Genomic DNA, 23,328 nt, shown 5'->3' on the forward strand with positions numbered 1-23,328 from the left:
CAATTGGAGCTCTGGCACCTGGCTCCTCTTCAGTGAAAGACTGGAAATATGGGGACAAAGGCTAGACTGTGGCTAAACGAGGTGCCCTCAATATTTCAGCTGATTGTGTCTACAGAGTCACAATCCAGAAGAGAATACACTGAGGTGGTCCAAGTTGAAACCTCCAGTCTAAACATATGCCCCAGGAAGCTTCCAGGAAATTCCCAAAGAATCATTTGTTGCTTTTACCAGGAGATGGAGCTTTACGGTATTGTATGCTCATGACTGCAGGGAATCTTCCTAATCAAGACCAATATTCTTGATTAGGATCCAAGTCTACCTAGCAGCTTCACCACAGTTACTAGTATTAGAAACTGGCTGCAGGGGCCGATCTGGTTCAGTGGTGGAGCACCTGCCTTGCATGCATGAGGCCCCAATATCAAGTCATGATGTCACTGCCTGGAAACCCGATGAACTCTGTCTTCCAGAAAAGCTGCTGTCTACATTGGTGCTAAGATGGACAAAACTGACCTTTGCCTTGTATAGGGAAACACATACTGCTCAGAGTCTTGTACCCTTACAATAAGAATCAGCAATGCAGTCTGAGTTCCTTTAGCCACATGTATCCCTTTTAAAAATTAGTAATTCAACCGAAATCCACTTGTGATAAAACATCATGGTTCCATAGTCTAAACTCCCACATCAAATCCAAACAAACCTTGAGCTCAGGCATGTTCTCTGTCCCGGCAACCTCAGGCCACTGCGGCAATGAACTTCTCAAGTCCACCCAGCGACTTCGATGCCTCCCCAAAATTCTATTGTCTTAATCCTGGCAACATATTGTTAAAGGACCAAGCCACTACCCCAATAAAAGATGACAATAATTAGCATCAACAAATATAAAAGAATACTACCTGTACCAAAATAAAACACACAACCCTCCCTCATTGCAGAAAACCCAGAAATTTCCCACCTTGCTAAACAACACCTGATAGCAAACCAAGAAAGCCAGACATCCTGGGTGACAGCACTGGCAGCCGTGGTCTCCTTCAGAAGAACTAAAACCATCCTTAAAGTCCCTGGCAAGAGGTAGAGCAGTTTCACAAATCTGCAATGTCCAGCCACATCTCAGTGGCCACTCACACAGTTGCAAAGTTGAAAATGCTGCTCATCAGCATTTTCCCACCTGGGCACTTTTCCCTGGAGTTTTCTGAACTGTCTCAGCACACACACACAGCCAGCCACACGCTTACACAACCACACACACAAGAGCAGGTGTCCTATCCACTCTGCAGTCATGTTTCAAGAAGAGTATGCAAAATAAGTGTGTTATAAAATTTATTGGTGTAAGCATCCAGACACTTCCAGGTGGGAAAGATGATGATATGCAGATTCCACTACAAGGTGCAACAGAAAATCGTGTGGGCAGGACAGTACGCCTGGTGCACAACTCCAAACAAAGGTTAGACGAGAGTGCTTCCTCTGGGAAACTCAGAATAATAATTTAAAGCTTCATGAGGCAAGATATGTTCCAATTTAAAACACTAAGAAATAGTACCATCGATGAAAAAGGAAATCAACTTCTAAGTGTACCAAAAGGGGTGAAGGACAAACAAGAGGGACATTTGCATCTGTTGAGGTACAAATGGGAGTGTTCCATCGAGGGGCGTTAATTATTATTAATGGCAAACCCTGCAAATACAAAATAAAACCCAAATCACTGGTCACATGATTCAAAATTTACATGTAATAAAGGCAAGGCAATAGACTCAAGTTATGGCCTGTCAAATATTTACTCCACGGACATTATCTACAGAAGCACTTGGCCGATTTGTACACAGTGATTTCTTATGCACGCCAAAGGGGTTTCTGTAAAAATGACGCTATATACAGTCTGTACACAGATCCACCAGCGATTCTCCATCTCCCGGGGGAGTTATCGACTTAAAGCAGGATACCTGAGGTTTCATGTCTTTAGTTGCCTTATCACAATCCCAAATATACACTTCAGGGGTTTTGTTTTCAAAGACATTTTCCTTGAATATGTGCACTATGGTTAAAATTAAAAACAATAAAAAAATAAAATAATTGCTTGAAGGAGCTGGCCCTCCCCACCCCATGCGAGAGACTTCATCAGGCTGTGGCACAGCGAGGGCTGAGTGTGTCCCTGGACGGCACGGCCTTGGGGGTGGCCCTCCGTGGCGCCTCCAGCAGAGCCGGCAAAGGTTCTCCTGGACTTTCAAAAGGAGGATGCAGAAGAAAGGAGGGAAAACAAAACCCCAGAGGCCGAAGGGTTTCAGTGGGACGAAGTTCCTCCACCACTTAGAGAATATCTAGGAAAAAAAAAAAAGAAACAGAAGTAAATGTCATTTTTCTAACCCTTGTGCAAAAATTTAAAATAATAAAAATCTTAGTTTTTATAGGAAGTCTTAAGTCATTTTAAAAAGTACAGTAGTGCAAATACCAGTGGGATAATAAATCTATTAAATAAAGAACCCAAAGATTACGAAGATCATGGTTCTGACACAAAAACTTCATAACACACAATCAAGAGGAAAAATGATGTGTCCAGCCTTCTGGACAGATGTCAAGCAGCGGATGAGACTTACTGAGGATCAATTTTGGAAAAATGACATTGTCCAGTAACAGCAAGAGCCCAGGGATGCCCTCCCACAGCTGATGGAAGATGACTGCAGGAAGTCCTTTTAGGCCACCAACATACTAACGTGGTCCAAGTCACCAGCTTCCTAGCAGGGCCTCAGAAACAAAGTTCACAGGAAGAAATAGGTATTTGCACAGAGATGCCTCTCCAGATTTTTTAAACACCAGAATAATTTGTAACAACTTTGAAGACTAACAGAAAAGCAGTTAGTTAAGCAGAATATGCAAACCAGAAGAAATCAAAATTTTAAATTATGATCATCTGTGTTTACACAATCTAAAAAATACAGTTAGCTGTGACTATACACATATAATACCTGTGTGTTTGTAAGTTCTGTATCATAAATACCATGGAATAAAGTCCCAGGAGCACTGTAATTTGCAAGTATGTGAGAAATGGAGTAAGTTCACACTTGTGCATTGGAAGGTAATGCATTAAAAGATGGTGGTGGTGGTACCACCAGGCTACAATAGTGGGACCATGAATCACTTCTTGTTTTTGAAAAATTTTATAGTATTTTCTTGCTTCAGAATATAAAACAATGGGGCTGAGGCTGCCTCGTGGTCAAACACCATCAGAACCAACTCTAAGGCACAGGAGATGGCCAAGGACATCTTTAAGAAGACTTGTCTCAACACTCCTACCCACAGCTCCTCTCTGCGGGCACTGATAATGCCTGGCACTAGAAGGCATTATCAGTAGGAGTGGCAAGGTCTCCATGAAAGCAGGCATTAGCCACAACCACTACACTTGAACTTCAATATCGACTTGATGTTACACAGAACAGTCTAAATATTAATTCAAAAAACTAAGACAGAAAGGCTCAGAAAATGCTTTAGGTGACAGTTTTCTTTCTGAGCGACTTGCCAAGGTAACGGGTTTGGGAGCCAAACTGCAAAGAAGCCTGAGCTTCAGCCACTGTGGCCGGCATCCAATCACAGAGGACTTTGGGTGAAAAACAGACTGCCACAGCAAGCCTGCAGGGACAAAAAGGGGACTCCCCAAAGCCAGGCCATCTGACGACCAAGGAGGAGGGTCCACTTGTCACTGAAGGCCACAGGTGGCTACTAAGCACCCAACTGTAAGTGTGGATTCAAGCCCAAGTGTAAACACACCAGATTTCAAAGACTCAGTACAAAAAAGAAAGTAAAAATATCTTACACTGTAATTGGTTTGCATCCACAATAAAAGAAAGGGGACGGGGAGAAGGGGGTTGTTGTGAAGTGGAAAACATGGACCGACCCAGTGTGCTCGGGACACAGCACAGTGCTGGACTGCTGGGGAAGTCCAGGCACATACATAAATCATACCACACGTTCAGACAATGGAGACCTCATATAAATACCGGCTCAAAAGTGACACTACACAATCAGAAAAAAAGTCGAAAGCAAGACACTAATGATATATCCAGTTTCTGGGTTTAGTTCTATTTGCTTTATGAGTTTCATTCTTTATTTGGGGGGAGGGAGGAACAATTGAACCTTAACTACTGAGCCACACCCCCAGCCCTTTTTATATTTGATTTAGAGGCAGGGTCTCACCCTGTTGCTAAGTGCCTCACTGAGTTGCAGAGGCTGGCTTTGAACTCTTGATCCTCCTGCCTCAGCCTCCCAAGCTGCTGGGATTACAGGCCTGCACCACTGCACCCGGCATAAGTTTCTTTTTAATAAGAAATACATGCCATTAGAAGGAAGTGAAGACACCAAGCTAGAAAAATCAAAAAGGCTTGTGTAGAGGCAAGCATGTGGGTGACCTTTGTATTCTCTTTTGCTTTATTTCTGTAACTTATTTCATTGCTTTTAATGTGGCAGAAGTGGGGGCAGCAGGACAGAATCATGAAACAGATCAGTGACTCCTTCGACCGTCTCAGCCACGGAAACCATTTTTACTTTCTATCCTCACTTGGCAGTCGCAGCATCATGCATTAAGGAGGCTGAGCTGGGAAGAATGAGGCTGCTTTTTTTTGGATGCCCTCAGACAAAGGGACTCTTCAAGGACAGTGGGCAGCCCCATCAGGTGTCACTTGCAAATGGCCAAAGTGACCCCACATGCCCTCATATCCTTCCTAAGTGCTTTCTGTCAAGAGGCCATCTCAGAAGAGGCCTGGCAATGCTCCGGGTCATCACGGAGGCTCAGCCATCTCCTGGACACCTGAAGACAAACATCAGGCCAACAACAGGCCTGGAACCGCAGGGGTGAGGAACATGACCAAGCAGCTGGGAGTCAGCGGGGGACCCAGCACCCACGCTCCTTCCCGAAGCAGCTGCCCACACACCTCTCCAGGTCAGGAAGGCCGGCCAGGAGGGTGGCCTGGGGTGACTTTCACGTAGATATTCTCCAAGCAAAAGCAGGGAGGGTTCCTTAGTCTGAAACATGTGGCCAAAGACACCAGGTAGGAACAGGCACAGCCATTGTCCACAAGGCACCTGGGCCTGGGTACATAGCCACTAAGGAAAAGGACCCACCGACACCTGTTCTCACAGAAGTCACTGTGCCCCCCTTCCAGCATCTGGACACCAAATTCTAAAGCCCAAAACCCACAGGCAGCCACAGGAGTCTGACTGAGGCCTGTACTCCTCTGGCCAATCTGGCTCAGGAGTAGGCTGCATAGTTAAGAGCAGACATTTAAAAATGATCATTTAGCTGTGGCAAAGGCACAAAGTTCTGTGGCTCTTTCCAGTGGCTTGGAACTCACATGGTTCTCTCCTACTGATTCAGAATGAGCCTCCTCTGACTGGACTCTGCTGTAACCCTGTGGCTGGGGGACAATGGGGATAAACCCCAAAAACACAGTGGCACCGAGCTCCAGGAGGAAAGCCCAGCGCCAATGCCCCAGGGCGCTCCTCCCCAGGTCGGTCAGTTACCTCTGCAGCCGCTGCACCAGCTGGGCCACCATGGTGTCGGAGATCCCGGGGCAGGCCTCTTCTGCCAGGTAGATGGCCCCTCGCAGCTCCTCTATGGACCCCAGGTTCCCTCCACATGCTTGGCTCTTCTCCTTCAGCTGAAACACACGGGAGAGCAGCGTGACACGTGTACACAGCCAAGCAGCCCTCCCTTCAAGGGCCACCATGCAGAGCCCTCCTCCACAGAAAGGGCAGCAGGCCAGGAGACGGCCAGCCGTGCACATTCTCCAAATTGGATTCCGACGGTGTCCTCTGTTTTGTTTTTCTATTACAACCTTAATCTTGTCCCAGAGAAGCAGTTTCACAGCCACCAGAAGTTACTCTGGCCTCAACACTGCAGCTGTGGTGTGGGCCACAGGCTTAGATTCCAAGTTTACGGGTAGATTTGAAACTCCAACGAGACCTACCAGGTGTTGCTCACACCTGGACCCCAGTTACTTGGGAGGCTGAGCAGGAGGGTTACAAGTTTGAAGCCAGCCTCGACAATTTAGTGAGACACTATCTAAATATTAAAAATTAAAAAAAAAAATCAATGAAAAGGACTGGAAATGTAGCTCAGGTGTCAAGTGTCCTCAGCTGGGTTCAATGCCCCAAAATCCCACCCCCTCAAAAAAAAAAAAAAAAAAAAACCCTTCGGCAGAAACCGTTTGGTCCAGACGCTATCAAATGTTCTCCTTCAGGTAAATGCGTGGCAGCCCTAAATTCTGGGGGTCCACAGTGCCCCTCCTCTGCTCCCGTGAGAAACGGCAACAGTGTCTTTAGCACCCCCTTGCCTAATGGCTAGTTCCAAGTCTCTTCCCAAAATGCGACCAAGTAATGAAACACGCGCATGAGAGCCAGGAAGGTATAGCAGAGTCTGGGACCAAAGGCTCCCAGGGGAGACTCTAGGTGGCACTGCAGAGGTGACAGACCGGAACGCAACCCCTGGAAACCCCTTCCGTCTTTACGAATATTTCATAAAACACCCAGCTCTGGCTCTCCAGGGTACTGTGAACATGTCACTGCCAGAACTGCGGCACCCAAAAAAGCAATGGCTTCTCCTCTCCCAACAGGGCTATACAGGGACTGGGCAGGACCCTGGAAGGGCCCGCAGTGTCAGGAACATTTCTGGTCACAGGCTACAGCACAGAGGAGCCCCGGGAGGTGGCTTGTGTCTCTCTGGCACTCCCCGTGACTTCACAGGACGGTAACTTTGAGTCCCAGGAGAGCGACTTACAGCCCACCATGCCGCTCCCTGCTCTGAAGCCACACCTCTGTCTCAAAGCAGGAACAAGGACGGGCAGTGGGGCAGCCCTGGGAATGGGCCCCCAGAGGGCTGTACCAGACGTGCACAATCACCACTGAGTGAGCAACCTGGCACAGGCCGAGTGACAGTAACGGAGATACCAGCACCTCCATCTCCCTACCGTCCTCGTTCATGCGTGTGAACTTTAGTATTATCTAAAATAATGCACACTAAGCACTTTGAACTTTAGGTTATTAAATATCATAATAAAAAAAACATACATAAGAAAAGACTCCTGTGGATTAGTCCCAAAAAAATCTAGGACACTGCTGCATTTAGGGTTAATTTGAGGGAGATACTGAATAATGATTGGCATGGTTCCTTCTTAAACTCGGTATAAAATAAAGTCCAGAGAAAATGAGAAAATCCTTTGTGTTTTTCCTAGTCAGCCCCTGATTCTATTAGGGTGGCTGATGATGGCAGGTCACAAGGAGCAAGCGAGCAGAACCCCAAGGGCCCACACAGCCCACTCCAGAGCACAGCGGTGTCTGGCTGGAGTCAAAGGGCAAGCAGCAGGGGCTCCCACCTGCCCGGCCACACTGCTTTCCCCCGAACCCGGGGTGCTCAGGTGGCACTCATGCCCCAGGCACAGCCGTCCTCCCACATGGCCCAGAACTTGCCAGGGCCACAGCAGGGCCCTCAGAAGACCATAAGGATGAAAGCTGGGAGGATGGGAGCTGGGATAGGCTCTGGCAGCACGTGGGTGGACAGGCACACTGGGACTCTACAGCAGGTCAACTGGGGGGGGGGGGGCAAGCTTGGGTGGCCACTTCCGTCCTCCAGCCTCAAGTGTGAGGACCCCGATTCGGCTGCCACCCGAGAAGCCTAGCTCACCACCCAGAGTGTGGGAGTCAGCCAGCTCCGAGGCATCCAAGCCAAGGAGGGCCACATAAACGATGAGGACAGGATGCAGGAGGGTCAGGCTGAGACCCAGCTCACCCAGGGCACAGGCAGGGTCCCAGAGATGGGGGCAGCCCAGGGGAATACAGGGCCTACAGGGAGCCCGTCCTCTCAAATGTTAGAAGCCCACTTGCACTGCCGCACACTTGCTGGGGCAGAGACTGGGCGGCACCAGCAGATGGTGTAGAAAGCTGCTGAACTGGACGGTGATAACAGGCCCGGGCTGGACCACCGCAGGCTGCCACACACCAACTCCCAGGGGAGGCGACAAGGAGCTCTGCCCAGGCGGAGCAGGAGCCGCGGGCACCAAGGAAGCCAGTGTCTGCCACGGGCGCCACACAGACGTGCCAAGCATGCCCACACCAGCTATCTCAATGCCCCACCTCATACGGACCACATCCCCACAGGAGCAGCACCCTGCTCCCGGAAGCCAACCAGGTTCTTACCTCCGCAAACAGAGGAGAAATAATTGTCGATAAACACTGAGAGAAAGGCCTCTTTGGGATGTCTTTCATCTTGAGGAAGAAAAGAGAGATCATAAGGAACAGGGAACCGGCACCGGCAGCGATTCAGTACGCAGCAGACCGCCCACCAAAGCCCGTGCTGGCTCTAGGCGCTGAGCGGATGCTCTCTGCCCCTGTCACTCTGGGTAAGACCGTCTTACCTTCTTCAAGTAGGCTACAAAGTTTGCAGTCACAGGCAAAACCCGTGACGCTAGGGACCCAGTATCTGAATCCACAAGGGAAGAAAGACTCCCTGGCGGCCACGCTGGATGGCCCAGCACTCTATGGGGAGTACTCTCTGCCAAAGCTCATAGAGGGGAGCCAGGTGGAGCTGCTGCAGCGACTGGCCTCTCTGGAGTTACTACCTCTACTGGACAACACTTAACACCTGCCTGACTTATCCAAGCAGGCTGGGACCACAGGGACAGCTACTGGTCCACACTGCCTGACGAATCCTCCACTACACTTTTTTTTTTTTTAATAAGTAATTTATTTATTTATTTAGTTTTCGGCAGACACAACATCTTTGTTTGTATGTGGTGCTGAGGATTGAACCTGGGCCGCACGCATGCCAGACGAGCGCGCTACCGCTTGAGCCACATCCCCAGCCCCCTCCACTACACTTTTAAAAGACCTAAAAATATAGCTTTTCACAAGTTTAAATAGGCATAAAACCAATCAATCAATCAAGCATCAAAAGATTACATTCAATTATATGGTCTTAAATAAAATTATGGAACATTATATGAGTAATCCCAGCATGTGGACACAGTCCCATAAAAAGAACCATAAAGTTGTTCTGTACATGAAACCTGACCCCCTCACTCCAACTCCAGAGCACGGCCAAGGGTCGGGAGGTCAAGAGTCCCGGTGTGGCCCAGAGCGGAGGGGAGACCAGAGCGCCACAGCACAGCCACATGCGGACTCTCAGGTCCCAATCTGTACATGATCAGACAGGACTTCAGCTCTTGATCTGCCAATTCCGAGGGCAAAGCCCCACCGAGGGCTGCTTCAAGGACCCCGCCCACTCCCAGGGAAGGCCTTACAGAAGAGCAGGCGCCTGCTGGTGGACGACAGGTGCTAGCAATCGAGAAAGAGCAACTGTACCTTGTTTCTCTCCAAATCCGACAGCTGAAGAGCTCCGTTCTCAAGATTCTTGGGATCCTTCTCTCGGATGGTGAAGATCCAGTCCCCGGAGTCACTACCTCCAGATGCCTGGCCATCTGTTTCCCTTGACACAAAGACCCCCCAGAGTCAGTCAGCGTGGACACCCTGGCCAGGCCCTCGGCCACCCACAGCCCATGCTGCACCGCAGCTGCCACCCTCTCCACTCCGCGCCCCCACACCACCCCTTACCCCCTGGGATCCTCCAGTCATACGGCCTGCTACATCACTGAACAGAATGTGGCTCCTGAACTTCTCACCATCCTTGTTCCTTAGCCTCCCACAGGAAAAGAGGTGGCTCCCAACTTGGAGGAGAAAACGTCCTGTCCCCTGCAAGTCCCCCTCTAGGCCTGCCTTCTCTCCTGTGTGCCTCCCTCCCGCCAACCCAGAAGCACTCTCTCTTCCTCCCCTCCAAGCAGCTTCCCCTGATCACGCCCTTGGGTGGATGGCCACATCTGGTCTCAGCCACAGATCACGGATGTACATCTGTACTCACTGCTTCCACCTGTCACCTTCCACCCCATCCCCACATGCTACCTCCCAGGTCCCCAGCCTCCAAGCACCGCTTGGTAAGGGGGCCTATGCAGTCCTGGCCTGTTGGAACCTCAACAGCAATGGTCCCAATGATCTTGCCAATCAGCCCCAGGCGTTGGCTCTGCTGTGCCTGGTCTCCTCCCACCCACGGGCTCCTTCTCACTCGATGTTCATCTTCATCCCCACACTGGCTTCCTAGGGCCTGGTCCCCCGCCTCCAGAACTGTAGCTCTTCTCATATGGCAATTGCACACCGAGTGACACCACCGGTTCTCAGGGTTCGGATGACCTTTCATATAGCAGCGACCCTTAAGTCTGCGTGGTCTGCCTAGCTCTCTTTCCCTGAGGGTCACACCTCAGTGTCACTTCAAGATGTACATCTCCTGGCCACCTGGGAACATCACACGCCATGCTGCCAAAACCTGGCACATCTGCCTCCTTTACCCAAGTCCATCACCACATCCTGGCTCTCAAAACCCTCTCTTCTCTCTCTCCCCACTGTTCACCTCCATTGCTACTGCCCTAGTCGCCTGCAGCAACACCTCAACAGCCTCCAAGATCAATGGTCTTGGCCTTGGCTATGAACCAGAATCACCAGGGGTATTGAGAACCCTTGTCCCAGAAGTTCTCACTCCACTGGACCGGCATGGGGATGGTGCTGTCTTCTGGCCAGGGGGTGCAGGACAGCAGGTCAGTACTCCAGGCTCGGCTTACAGGCCCAGTTCTACCTAGCCACTTCCTTCCCTGAGGTCAGGGCAACCAAGCCAACTCCCCCAGCGTCCCAGGCAGAAGCTCCAGGCCACGTCTCCAGCCAACGGAACCCTGGGTGCCAAGTGGGACACGGGTTCTCGGTCAGGCACTGCCCCACAGAATTTTACAAGGCTGAGCTTCTCTTAGAACACAGCAAGCGGGCACTAAAACAGGCCTTCACAGCCTTTCAAGATGTATTTAAGGCAATGCCCTCTGGTCAGAACTTTTAAGAACAGGAAAGGAAGCTAGGTCAAGTTCCCTGCACTCAGAGCCCTCACACGGAGGCTACTCGGAGACTCCATGGGGACAGGAGGCTAAAAGACGAGGCTAAGAGATTCTCTGCCGGGTCCACGTGGTGCCCACCACAAAAACCACCCGCGGGTTACCTAAGAAACGCCCAGAACCGCCCCCCAGGAGCCCGCGGCACAGCTCGGGCGGCGACCTACGCGTCCGAGTCCTCAGAGCTGGAGTCGTCCTGGCTCTGCTCGGCCTTCCACCGCTTGTACCTGTCGATGAGCTCCGTCAGGTAGGACGTCTTCTTTGCATTGCGCATTATGAATTTGTGCTTCAGCAGCTCCTTAGCCGTGGGTCTCTGAAAAGACACCGGAAACAGCATGAGGTCCCGTGCACGTTCAGTCTCTGTATCCAGTCCCAGAGGAAATCTCACGCCTGAAAATGTCAGGCGACCACGCGGACAGGGCGAGACTGGGTTTCAAAGTTTTCCCCCTAGGTTTATTCAAAGATGGGTCACTCTGTACCCATGGCTGGGACTCGCAGGCACAGTGAGGACATGACGTTTCCAATGGTGTCCTCGACGTCCAATTAAAGCAAGAGAACTTCCCCCAAATAATCTGAACCACCCGAGAGCGCATCTCCTCTCCCACTTTCACTCAGCACTCGAAGGCAGACGCTGACGGAAGAACATGTTCTGTGTTACTATTAACATTCTGTACTGTGTGATCATAAAATAAAAACACTAAAAGAAACTGGAAGGGAGCCAGGAGAGAACCTGTCCTGCATTTCTGAAAGGCACCTGGCACTGTCATCCACCCCGATTTAGAAAGATGGTGTTCCCGCCTCCTTGCGACTGAGCTAAGGGCTTCGTCCATACTCCAGACTCACGGCACACCACGAACGGACCAAGGGCTCCACCCTGCAGGACGGCACACCTAGTTACTGAAAAGAGCAAAATTCCCAAGAAGCCCAGTGTGCCCGACCTGGACCTGACACCAGGAACACAAAACATCAGCAACTCGGGATGTTTCCACTCCCTCCAAATTAAGGCCTTGCCAACAAGAGCCAGTGCTCTTTCAAACTTGAAGGTGAGAAACCTGGAAGGCCTCAGGTACCCCAGCCCCAGAGGAGAACTCCAGACATAATAGTCACAGCTCATAGTCACCGCTTCAGGTCCTTCTCCTCCAAGAGATGGGGGAGAGCCGGGGGGTGTGTGCTGACTAGAGGAGTGTTTAATGGAAGATATGCACACACGGACACGCCGTGTGAGAGTGCTGTGCTGTGTTGGACCTAGAACCACCACGATACAAAACCCAACACCATTGTGTACAGAACAACACGAATCAGCGTCACCTAGAGTGCTTAGGAAATGCTGTCCCCCATGTAATTCCTTCTCCAGAACTGGCACCAATGAAGAAACCACAATGCTCTTGTAAAATCATCAGTCTTCACTAATAAGAGTTCAGTGGCGATGGGGAGGTGGAGTCCGGCTTAGCCTTCAGCTAACTCCACTGGAAAACTCAAAACAAGGACATGATGTTTCGTGCAACACAAAAATACACCACTTTCAAAGAACTGCCCTAATTCTGAGAGAAAAATGAGATAAAACTAGGTAGTCGTTTCTGCTATGGGCTGTTATTATTGATTAAATGTAAAAAAAGGAAGGAGGAGGAGAAAGAGGTGCATGGCTCCTTTTCACCTTATCTTTTGCTTCCCAGCACTGACTACTCAAGAGAGAACACACTGACTCTGAAGACCTATTACCATTACTTTTCAGGCTACCCTCTGCCATTACTAAAGGCAGTTTTATAGTTGACAGCTGGATCCTCCTCTCTAAATATTAAAAACTTGGGATTCCACCTATCGTATGAAGGAGAAATATTCCTCAGGCTCAAGGAGGGAGGCATGAGATGCTAGAATGTGAAAGAAAATAGATTTTTAATCCTTAAAGGATAAAATGGCTGTAAGAGCATATTTGCAATTCAAATAAATCAATCAAACTCATTTAGAAAATGAAAAATGAAAGAGAGAGAGAGAGAGAGAGAGAGAGAGAGAGAAATGCATGAGATCCTGCACACAGCTGATAAGGGCTGAGAAGGCCAGTGACCCGGCAGGGCCACGCACAGCTGCACAGAGGGATGCAGACTTACAAAGCTCGGCTCCTTGTTCAGACAGGCCTCCACGAACTCCTTGAGGGGTTTGCTGTAGTTCCCTTCCAGAGTCGGGGGGTTGTTCTTTGGAATCAGGAATAAAACCTTCATGGGATGCAGCTCGGAATGAGGGGGCTCCCCTTTCGCCAGTTCTATAGCTGTTATACCCAGTGACCAGATGTCCGCCTGCAACAGCAAGAGCATCTTTAGAGACACAGAGCAGGAAGACATTCAAATAAACACACTTAGAAGAAGCAGCCTCTCGAGTTTTTGATAAAAAAACTTTCATAAGCCCTTGATATAACTTCAACATAGGCAACAAGTGGAAAATTTGCTCCACTGAACGTCCCCCACGCCACACCGAAGACGGCGGTGTGACCACTGGCAGGGCAGGTACTCTTGATATAGGAGGGGCTCAGGCAGAATGCCCCCGAGTCAGAATGCCAGATGAGTGGGGAGGAGCAGGGGCAGGAAGATATGCGGCCAGCCGCCCCTCCAGGTCAAATGGCAGCTCTACAAAGTCCTGTGGTGTTAGACCCAAGAGCTACCGTCTGAGCCTTGCTTCCTTCCTCATCTGTGAGAGGGGGACGGGGAAGTGTATGCAATGTGCAAGGTTCCCACCATTGTCCAGCACTTGGAAAGGTTCAACATTATAATGGTGCAGAAGTGATTCACATTCGGGAAAAAACCACACTTTGAATCTGGCTCTTTTCTTGGTTAGTGGCATGTCATGCAATTGTCTCTCATGAGCAGCAGTGCAAGTCACGGCATCCGGTCACTCCCACGATGCAGGGGAGGACCACCAGCACTCCAGAGCGTCCGGGGGACTGTGTGTGTGTCCATGCATTTGCTACTCACTGTATTTTATATTTAAAATTTTACCCTGAAAGAGTAAATGTCTCCATTTTCCTTCACTCTACAACTCAGAATCCTTGGTTTACTTTGCATGTGTACTTTTTTTATACATTGGCAGAAAAGTGATTTACTCGAGTCCCTCAGCTGCAGGAGGGGAACTGGGGACACAGTGCCCACGGGCAGAGAGGCCCCCAAGCCCGTGCTATGGCTGGAGGGCCTAAGGAAGTGAGCTGCACAAGAGGAGGAGACGAGCTAGGGGCATAGGTGGCCACTCTCGTGTGGCAGTGGTTCTCCACACGTGGCTCCGCCTGAAATCTCAGTGTGTGTCTGTCCCTGACCCCCCCCCCCCCCTCAGGTCTCCTCAGAACTGCTGCCACCAGCAAACTGGCCACCTCAGGCCACACAGATCCAGGGCTCTGCCCACATGGCCTCTGCCGATGCATCTCCAAGCATCTCACAATCCAGTGACTGGAAAGTGGACGATGGTCTCTGTGTCGGGCTGTCAGAGGGTGTCTGCGCCTATTTCCCTCACAGGACTGAGGACTTGCTTCTATGTGGCGCTGGATGATAAGCAGACAGACAGCAAGCCCGCAAGAGGCCAGCCCCGCTCCCCAGTGCCAGTGTGCACCAACTGAAGCTAACTGGGGGGGGGCGCGCTTCCGCCCTGTCCACACCCAGCCCAGGCACCATTCACCCCCAGGAGGGTGGCCAGCACAGCACCAGCAAGACAAAATGTGGGCCATCCTCCCAGGAAGAAGCCAAGGGCCGCCCAGCTCCTCAGTGCTCCTCTTTGGATCCTCCCACACCCATGCAGGCACCAGGGTGTGGTCCTGTGGTCCTGAGCTCCTCACGCCCTTTGTCCCCACCCACCTTCTACTCCTGGCTGGGTTCAAAGCTGCCCCATACCCAGGACCTCTGCAGGGTCCTTTGGCAGGTCCTCCAAAATACCCAACACCCTACTAACAAACCTGGAAAGCTGGACCAGCATCAAGAAGTGCTGAAGACACTGGCAAATCAATCAAAAGCCATGAAAATATCCAAAGTTATTAAAACTAACTAATCTGACTTCTGTGAATCTGATCTAGATAAATGTAAGATCTGGAAGATGTATATGTCACCCAAACATTCAAGAGCAGCATTATTTACATTCGCTCTTAGAAGAATGATTAAGTTGCTATGGCCCAATAACTTACTGAAGTATCACATGACATTCCAACAACACGGCATTCACAGAGAACCTTAACAAATATGACTGCATCTATCTATTACTACATCAAGAAATGGCATCTGAAAGGGCACTCACCTTCCAAAGCAGAAAAAATGAGGCGTAACGAGGAATCCATTTTTCTGCCATTGGGAAATATATGAAATTAGATACTAAGACACCACTGGTAGAGCAAACAGTGGTTTTTTAATACAAGCCAAGTCAAAAGCTACAAGGGTCGATGCTCTGAAATATAGATATTAGTTGTGAACCGACCACTTCCTACACAGACCCTTCTAGGTAGCATGTTCCTGAATGACCACTCAGAATCACCTGTCCCTGAGGGTTGACGACTTTCTCCACATAGCAGGGAGTGGGGAATGACACAGAACAACATCCAGGTCCTCACAACATCACACAATGTGTAATAAACAAGGTGGCTACAAATCTGAAGGTACTTAACAATTTAAGTAATATTTTAAAATTATGCATAAAAAAATAATTCTCAAAGGAACCCTAATCACCTCTCCATAATCAAGAAGAAAACCATGTGTAACTCTAAGTCATAGTTATAACTAAACTAGGCAAAAGAAAATGGATTTAACACAGCTACTTATATACTCAGATGCAACATTCAGGAACATGTTTATACTTGGGATCTAGGTGTGAAAATATTTATGAGCACTCAACAGCAACGTGTGCTTGACTTAAAGGTCTCAATAGTATACACACCAGAATGAAACCCAATGCCACCTGTCTCCTAGCCCGCAGGCTTCCCCACCTGCAGGGCTCCTGGATCCCACCCAGGACTGTGGGTGATTCCTGGCCCTGGGAGAGGGACTAGGGTGTAAGGCTCATTGTGGGAGTGTCAGTAGGGAAGAGGCAGGATGCCTGCCTGTCCCCACCCAGTCTCCCCTGGACAACCCACTGTCTGTACTCAGCTTGAATAACATTATTTCTTCCATCATCGCATCACCTGTTTCCATTTTTCACCACAATGAGATTGCAAACCATTATTTCAGAGATGCCTGGATGGTGGAATAACTTGGCCTGGGTGGCAGATCTACAGATATTTTTCCTTTCTTTCCATTCCATTTTTCAGAATTCTCCAGGTCATCACAAAAGAAAACACACACGTGCTGCTTCTGAGACCAAAACCGGGAAAAGCTATTTACAGGGGACTGCTGACCCCAGTCTTGGTGTCTCCAGGACGCTGTTGCAGTCCCCGCAGGCCAGGGTCTCTGCCCAGCCCCTCCACCCTCTTCAAGGCATCCACAGCCCAAGCACAAGGGCTCTCCTTCCCAGAGTGCCATCCCCCGCTCCCCGACTTCTCTCCTGGGCTGCTGCTTACCTGGAGGAGCAGGGCACCCCCACCACTGAAGTGCCCAGCCCTGGACAACCACCGTGCAGCAGCTGACTGACCCAACCGAGGATGCAGAGAAGGGCTGTGAACAGGGAGGGGCAGCATCCTCACCAAGTTCAGCTACTTGCTAACAGACCATCCCAACAATCTTAAAAAAAGATTAAATTTCCTTTGCCTTAGGCCAAGGCCCCTTTGTGGGAAACAGTTCTCTCGCCTAGCACTGTCTCCAAGATATGGGGTCAGCTGGAAACAAGCAAAGCTTCCCTGATCCGTTTTAAAAATATTAGTAATAATGAAGGTTATTAAGGCCAGTGAGCAGTCAGGACTGTGCAAAGATTAGGAACTGAGACTGGCGGGAGGCTGAAGCAGGAGGCTCTCAAGTTCAAAGCCAGCCTCAGCAACAGTGAGTGCTAAGCAACTCAGTGAGACCCTGTCTCTAAATAAAATACAAAATAGGGCTGGGGATGTGGCTCAGAGGGTGAGTGCTCCTGAGTTCAATCCCTGGTAACCAAAAAAAAAAAAAAGACTGGCATAAGAGCTGTGTGTGTAGACACTTTTGAGAGCAACCCAACAGCCCAAATGACAAGGGTCACAGACCCTGCAGGAGGTTTTTGTGTAAATGAGATTCTAGGTCTAGACGTCTTCAGGAAGCCAAGGTGCACATCCTTCCCGTTCAGCAAGGGGAAGATGCCGTGGGGCGGTGCTTCCAGGTACCCACAAGGATGCATGGAAGGGGCACTGGAAAGGGGGAGGGAGTAAGCGTCAGGAGGCCTCAGCTGCAGCTGCGCACCTCAGGAGCCCTGTACCTGGCAGGTCCACCAGGCCCCAGGCCCAGCAGGACAGCCACAGAGCCACAGGCAAGCTTGAAGCAGCCTGTAGAGGACAAGAGCTGTTGGCACAGAGGCACCCGAGGCTGGGGGAAGGGTCCCCCAATGCCCATCCCTGATAACCTGAACACTAAGACACTGACATCACCCTAATCTGCACTTGGACACCTGAGCCCACAAACCTGAAAGTCCAAAAGTTTTAAGAGTTGATTGGAGCTGGGCACGGCGGCACACGCCTGTAATCTTAGTGACTTGGGAGGTTGCTGAGGCAGAAGGATCACAAGTTCGAGGCCAGTCTGGGCAATTTAGGGAGACTAAGTCTCAAAATAAAAAGGGCTGGAGATGTGTCTCAGTGGTGGAGCACTTGCCTGGCACGTGTGGAACCCTGGGTGTAATCCCCAGTACCACAAAATGAAAGGAAAGGAGGCAAAGGGCGGGAAGAACAGGAGAGGCCATGAGAAGATAACCTGGCCGGTCAGAGGAGCTGTGAGAGGCGGTGGCACCTTGTGCTGATGAGGAGACTGCAGTAAGGGCCCTAACTGAGAGCCAAATACGTAGGAAGAATCTGTAGCACCACTGCAAGATGCTCTCTCCCTATCCTGCCTGGGATGTCTGGGGCCTCTCTCCACTCCTTTCTCTACAGGCCCTGTGAAGACCGGACAGAGCTCTGAGCAGGCCCTGTCCCTCAGCCACTCCGCAGGGCTTCAGCCCCCACCAGTGCAGAGTCCCTTCCTCTCTGCACACAAGCCCACGCCTCCACTGCTCACTACCTCACCCCATGGTCCTCCGTTACTGCACACCCTCCTTGTGTCCCCACCAAACCATACGCTAAGCTGAAAACCACAGTGACCGTGGCTGGATGAACAGACAACAAAGGTGCTCAAGGGTGCCCAGGAGACAGGAGAAAACTGGTTCAGCGGAGGTCAGAGACACAGAGTTACGGTGGGGAATGCTGCAAGGCTGCAGGCCCGAGGGGAGAGACCTGGCACCCCACAAGGACAAATCCTTGGCTCTCACCTTCGAGTCGTAAGCTGACTGTTTAATGACCTCGGGCGCCATCCAGAAGGGGGTGCCCACGAAGGTGTTTCGCTTTATCTGGGTATCTGTCAGCTGGCCCGCCACTCCGAAGTCGGCCAGCTTCACCTCTCCATGCTCTGACAGCAAAACATTGGCGGCTGCAAGAGAAAACCAAGGCAGGTGTCTTGACACGCAACGCTCCACTTATGGTCACCAGGTGGCACGCGATCTCTCCCCAGCCAGCTTGCGTGCCTACAGGTAGGCCCAGGGGGCTGTGCATCTCTCCAGACCCCCGGGCCAGCCCCGTCCAGGCAGGCTGAAGGCTCAGAGCAGCCTCCCCAGAGCAGAGAAGTGCAGCTGAGCCCACCACCTCAGGCGTTTCCAAGCACCAAGAAGGAGACGGCCCTTACCTTTGATGTCTCTGTGGATTTTCTTCTCTGAATGAAGATAATCAAGTCCTTTCAGAATTTCTCTTAATATGGTGGCAATCTGAGTTTCATCTAAAGGGCCAGGTTCTAACTAAGAAAAAAGGATTATCACAGTTGCTTAATCTGAGATAAGAGAGAATGCCCATGTTAAATGGACAAGGATAATTAAAATTGAAAAATATATTCACTTAAAGCAGATATTTTGCCTACACAATTAAAATCTATTAAAGGATCCTTTAAAAGAGCATAGAACTAGAAAAAATGACTTTACTGAATGAAGTAGGGGCTGATGAGAAAGTCCAGGTCACCAAGCTGGCCAGTGACTTAGGGTTGTTCCTCTGGCCCACAGTGGTGGGGGGTCACGGGCAGGGTCCCACAGCCTGGGAACAAAAGCCCAGGAACTTACATGGCACCAGGATCTGCTCTAAGGAACTTGGTTATTTTTCCTAAAAGGCTCATCCTTGCAACCAAAAGCAACCGGCAGAAAAAGGAGGCCTGGGAGCCCACCCCTCCTGAGACCACCCCTGCACCAGAACACCTTAGATATGAGCTGGGAGGCCCAGCTTTGGGAATATAGCTCAAAGAGATCAATTCTTCAAGATATGCATAAATGCATGTTATCAAAAATTACTACTGCCTCTGCAAACTTTTATTCCTACTCCTTAATATCCATTCTTGTAGAAAGACATAAAGAAGCAATGTCACGTGTACATGTCCCCATTTATAAGGAAGTCAGGTCAAAGAGCTCATGTCAGGTAGCATGTCCACCATCACTTGCAAAGCAGGGACTCAGTTACAGCTCCCAATTACTTAAATGCCACCACCCAGACAACCTGACACTCCCTAATGGCCTAACAGGAGTGGTTGGAGAGGCAGAGGTCTCGAGAGCTGGACCCAATTCCCCGCCACAAGCCCTCCGTCGAGCTTTCCAACTTGACCCAAGCTTGCGCACCTCACCACCCGGCAAACAGCCCCTGGTGATCACCAAGTTTCATTACTACAAACATGCTTTACGCCAAAGGGAATGAAAGCCACAATGCTCCTGGCGAGTCCCAGGCCTTCAGTGGATGTCCTATGTGACCCCACAAAGGGTTTGTGGGCCAGTGTGGGTGCAACCGAGACCGCCCCCAGTCACTGCACTGCAGCCCCTTCCGCCTGGCACGGCCTTCTGGTTATCTCCCAGACCCCGGGGCCTACGCTACGTCCCCAGGTCGGGGGTTCTCAGGGCTGCCCCCCACCACACACACACACACACACACACACACACACACAGAGGCCCTGCAGTCTGGCCTGCCTGGCAGCCGGACACGGCCGGGTCAATCTGCTCCTGGCTTTCTGCCATTCAGAACACAGGTGAAGAGGAGGGCTGGTGGCTTCCAGTTAGTCTGCATTTTATTTCTGCTCAGAGAAGGTAGAACTGCTTGTGTCCACTAGCCTGCCAGGAACTGCCACGAACTCAGACTGTCAGCCCGACACGCACTTTGCTCCACAGAACCTGATTTTCTCCAAAGTTATTTGACCAAAAGTTGCATTTTCAAGAAATTAACAAAGACCTTGAGGTACAACCACTGCCTCATGGCCAGTCTTTCCTCCCTACTACTACTTAGTGTTCGCAGAATTGATGAATTTTTATTTTCCAGATGAGGAAAACGTAAAAAGTCTCTCATCAGCTAAGGGAAGAAAGGAGGAGAGAGATGTATTTTGCTCCTTTCTCAACAGTAGGACACGGAGGGGAACCCAAGCAGGACATCGGGGTCCAGGCCTACTTCCTCCCCCAGTAGACTTCGCCCATGCCCCCCTCCCATCAGACTTTGGCCAGAAGGCGCAGAACAGCCCAGTGCCGGTACCACGGGAGGTCAGCCAAGAGCCAAGGACATGAGAGGGGGAGGGAGCAGCTGGCCACGAGCCCGACCCCGGCCCGCCTCCCCCTCTTCACCCCGACTCCACCCTTCACGGGGCAGAGGGAGAGGGCACCAAATGCATTCAGGGGTAAAATGCTTCTTGGCCTCCACATGATCTATTTTAGGTTTCAACGTGGCTGGGCTGAGGGATGCAGAGACAGGTGAAGCATGACCCCTGCAGTGTCTGCAGGGCACTTCCAGAGGATCAGCAGGCCCTGGAATGGGCCTAAGGGCTGTCCACCCTCATCCAGTCCTGGGTGGGGATGATCCAACTGGCTGAGGCCCCAAGAAACGAAAAGGCCCAGGGCAGGCGAAGTCCCCTTTCTTCTCCTGCCCTTGGACTCCAGAGCTCCAGGTGCTCGGCCTGTGGACTTAGACTGAGCCACACCAACCCCCTGGTCCCCAGCAGGCAGGCAGCCTGTGGTGGACTGCTCAGCTCAGCAGCCGCACGGCATGCCCCTGGCAAGCCCCTCACATCCACCTCCCGCTGCCTCGGACCCAGAGAACCTTGACTGGCACACTGTCAAATTCTCCCCAAAGTCACTCAGGGCTCTCCACAGCCCAGAGTTCCCGTGGGTGGTCGGACCAGGCTGAGCCGAGTTCTCCGAGTCTCGCACCAGCATTCTCCACTGCCGTACAGTCTTCGCAAGACACAACAGAATTAATAACAAAGACTGCCAGGGAAGACACTGGGCTCCATCCCTAATTCCCCTCCCTCCACATGCCTTCCCCTCTTCCTCCTCCGTGAGGACCATCAGCCCGGCACACAGGCACCCAACTCAAAGCACACTCCCAGGCCGTGCAGCAATGTGTGGCTTGTGACTCAGTTCTCAACACAGAACAAATGTGACATGTGCCCCCACCCCAAACACTGGCAGCTGGAGAGGACAGAGGCCACCTTGACCCCTGCAGGGGAGAGACGGCCATCTGCCCCTTGTGGGAGACCCTCTTCTGCAGCCACAGTGGCAGCAGCTTGGCCTAAACGTTACTGAACATGCCATCTCGTTCTTTCAAAATCATGTTGTATGTTCATTTTTAAATTTGTCAAAAATCTCTGCCTGATTAAGTGAGCAATTTATGTAGCAAAATTCCTTTTTAATTAGATTCCCAGGCTGTCCTTTGGATTCTCTGGCAACACTGGCTGATCTTTTAATCAGCTGAAACCTCTCCATCCGGGCCTCCTGATCCTCACGCAACCCCCGCCCTCCCTCTGCCTGCTCTGCCTTGAACAACCTCGCACACACCTGGCTGCTCCCCTCCGACCACGTGCCACAAGAGCCACGTGTGCGCTCTGTTCCCTGCAGGGATTCAAGTGGCTAGCTCGGCACAGGCACACAGTAGACACACAATATTTCCTGAACAAAAAAATTGTTCGTCCACAGAGCTACAAAAATCCACACCCTGTGCACCACAGCACAGAAAACGCCTTGAACTGAACTGCGTAGTACACAAGACACTCTTCTAAGTCGCAGCACCTGGGGGCAGCTGGGACTTCTGAGGTCGTCACAAAAGTCACTTCAAAGTCATATTTCAAAGAATACAATGCTTCCTCAGAGTGATCCTGGGGACTCTTACAAACATTTAATTTCAATTATTATTTATCTCTTAGATAAAAAAAAAAAATCAACACACTGAGCACATTCAAAATAAAATATGACAATTTTATATTCTTAGCTCTTAATTACTGACCTATGCTGTCTTCTTTATTCTTCACACTGCTTCCTGGATATATATATATTTTTTTTAAGTCAAAAAAGATACAGAGGGCTGGGAGGGTCAGTGGCAGAACACTTGCCCAGCATGCACAGAGCGCTGGGTTCAATCCCAGCAGGCCAAAAAATACAAAGCACCACCAGGAAGAAGAGGACTCTGAGGGACACACCCCTGCATCAGCACTCATGACCTCCTGCCAGTTAAGAAGACACCTGTGCTCTGACAACAGAACTGGGCACCCATCTGCAGGATGACACCTGGGCACTTGACGGAAGCAGATCTAGGTTGATCTCAACTAGCCTTTCCAGCTGTGTCTGACCCGTGGGGCCCAAGATGTGCTGGTACACCAGGATGGGAGATCATGGTTTGGAGGCCTGCCCATCTGTACCTGGGGCAAAGTTGCATCACTTTCTGGAGGCCCATGAGAGCCTGCAGAATGGAGAGAGAGGATCACATTTTCAGTCCTCAGTCCTGACACTTGTTGTGAGCACCTTGTAGGGGCCATGAGAAGAAGGAGGGATGTCACACCATTCATCTGCACACCTGCGCCAAAGACACCCACGCTCCCCACAAGGGAAGACCCCAGTCATTCTCTGACCCAAATCCCAAACCCAGAATCTGCCTCCACTAGGAACCTTAATTCCAGAAAGGAATGCTCCCCCAAATTCACTATCAGAATCGAAGGGTAATTCTGGGTGAAAGAGGGTGCTGTCTCCCTGTCCCAGGCTAAAGCACCTCAGAAACTCAATGGGAAGAAATAAAGCAACGTGGCATGGCCGAGGTAACCTGCAGGACCACCACAGCACAGAAAACGACAGCACAGGGCACACTGTGTGCACCAGATCCCCCTCATGCAGCAAAAACAGGGGGCCATCCTCCTGTCAGGAAAAACTGCCCAACTCCAAGATGACTGACCAGCCTGTCTGAGGGCTGAGGCTCACACTCACCTAAAAGCCT

The 23,328-nt window shown here is 50.7% G+C and overlaps 1 protein-coding gene across 3 annotated transcripts in view; it reads right to left on the minus strand.

The window, feature by feature from the left end:
* Window positions 1-1,304: 1,304 nt before the first annotated feature.
* Window positions 1,305-23,328, minus strand: part of Stk24 (serine/threonine kinase 24) — a 100,935-nt gene continuing 78,911 nt past the window's right edge. For all 3 annotated transcript variants that reach the window (XM_076872741.1, XM_076872740.1, XM_076872739.1), the window contains exons 4-11: window positions 18,740-18,848; window positions 18,330-18,487; window positions 13,064-13,249; window positions 11,126-11,271; window positions 9,340-9,463; window positions 8,176-8,244; window positions 5,506-5,642; window positions 1,305-2,312 (exon numbers count right to left, since the gene is read on the minus strand). In XM_076872741.1, the coding sequence (XP_076728856.1) occupies window positions 2,276-2,312; window positions 5,506-5,642; window positions 8,176-8,244; window positions 9,340-9,463; window positions 11,126-11,271; window positions 13,064-13,249; window positions 18,330-18,487; window positions 18,740-18,848 (966 nt within the window). In that variant the 3' untranslated portion in view covers window positions 1,305-2,275. The remainder of the gene's footprint in view (window positions 2,313-5,505; window positions 5,643-8,175; window positions 8,245-9,339; window positions 9,464-11,125; window positions 11,272-13,063; window positions 13,250-18,329; window positions 18,488-18,739; window positions 18,849-23,328) is intronic.

Source organism: Callospermophilus lateralis, chromosome 12 (assembly GCF_048772815.1).
Source record: "Callospermophilus lateralis isolate mCalLat2 chromosome 12, mCalLat2.hap1, whole genome shotgun sequence".
NCBI lineage: Eukaryota > Metazoa > Chordata > Mammalia > Rodentia > Sciuridae > Callospermophilus > Callospermophilus lateralis.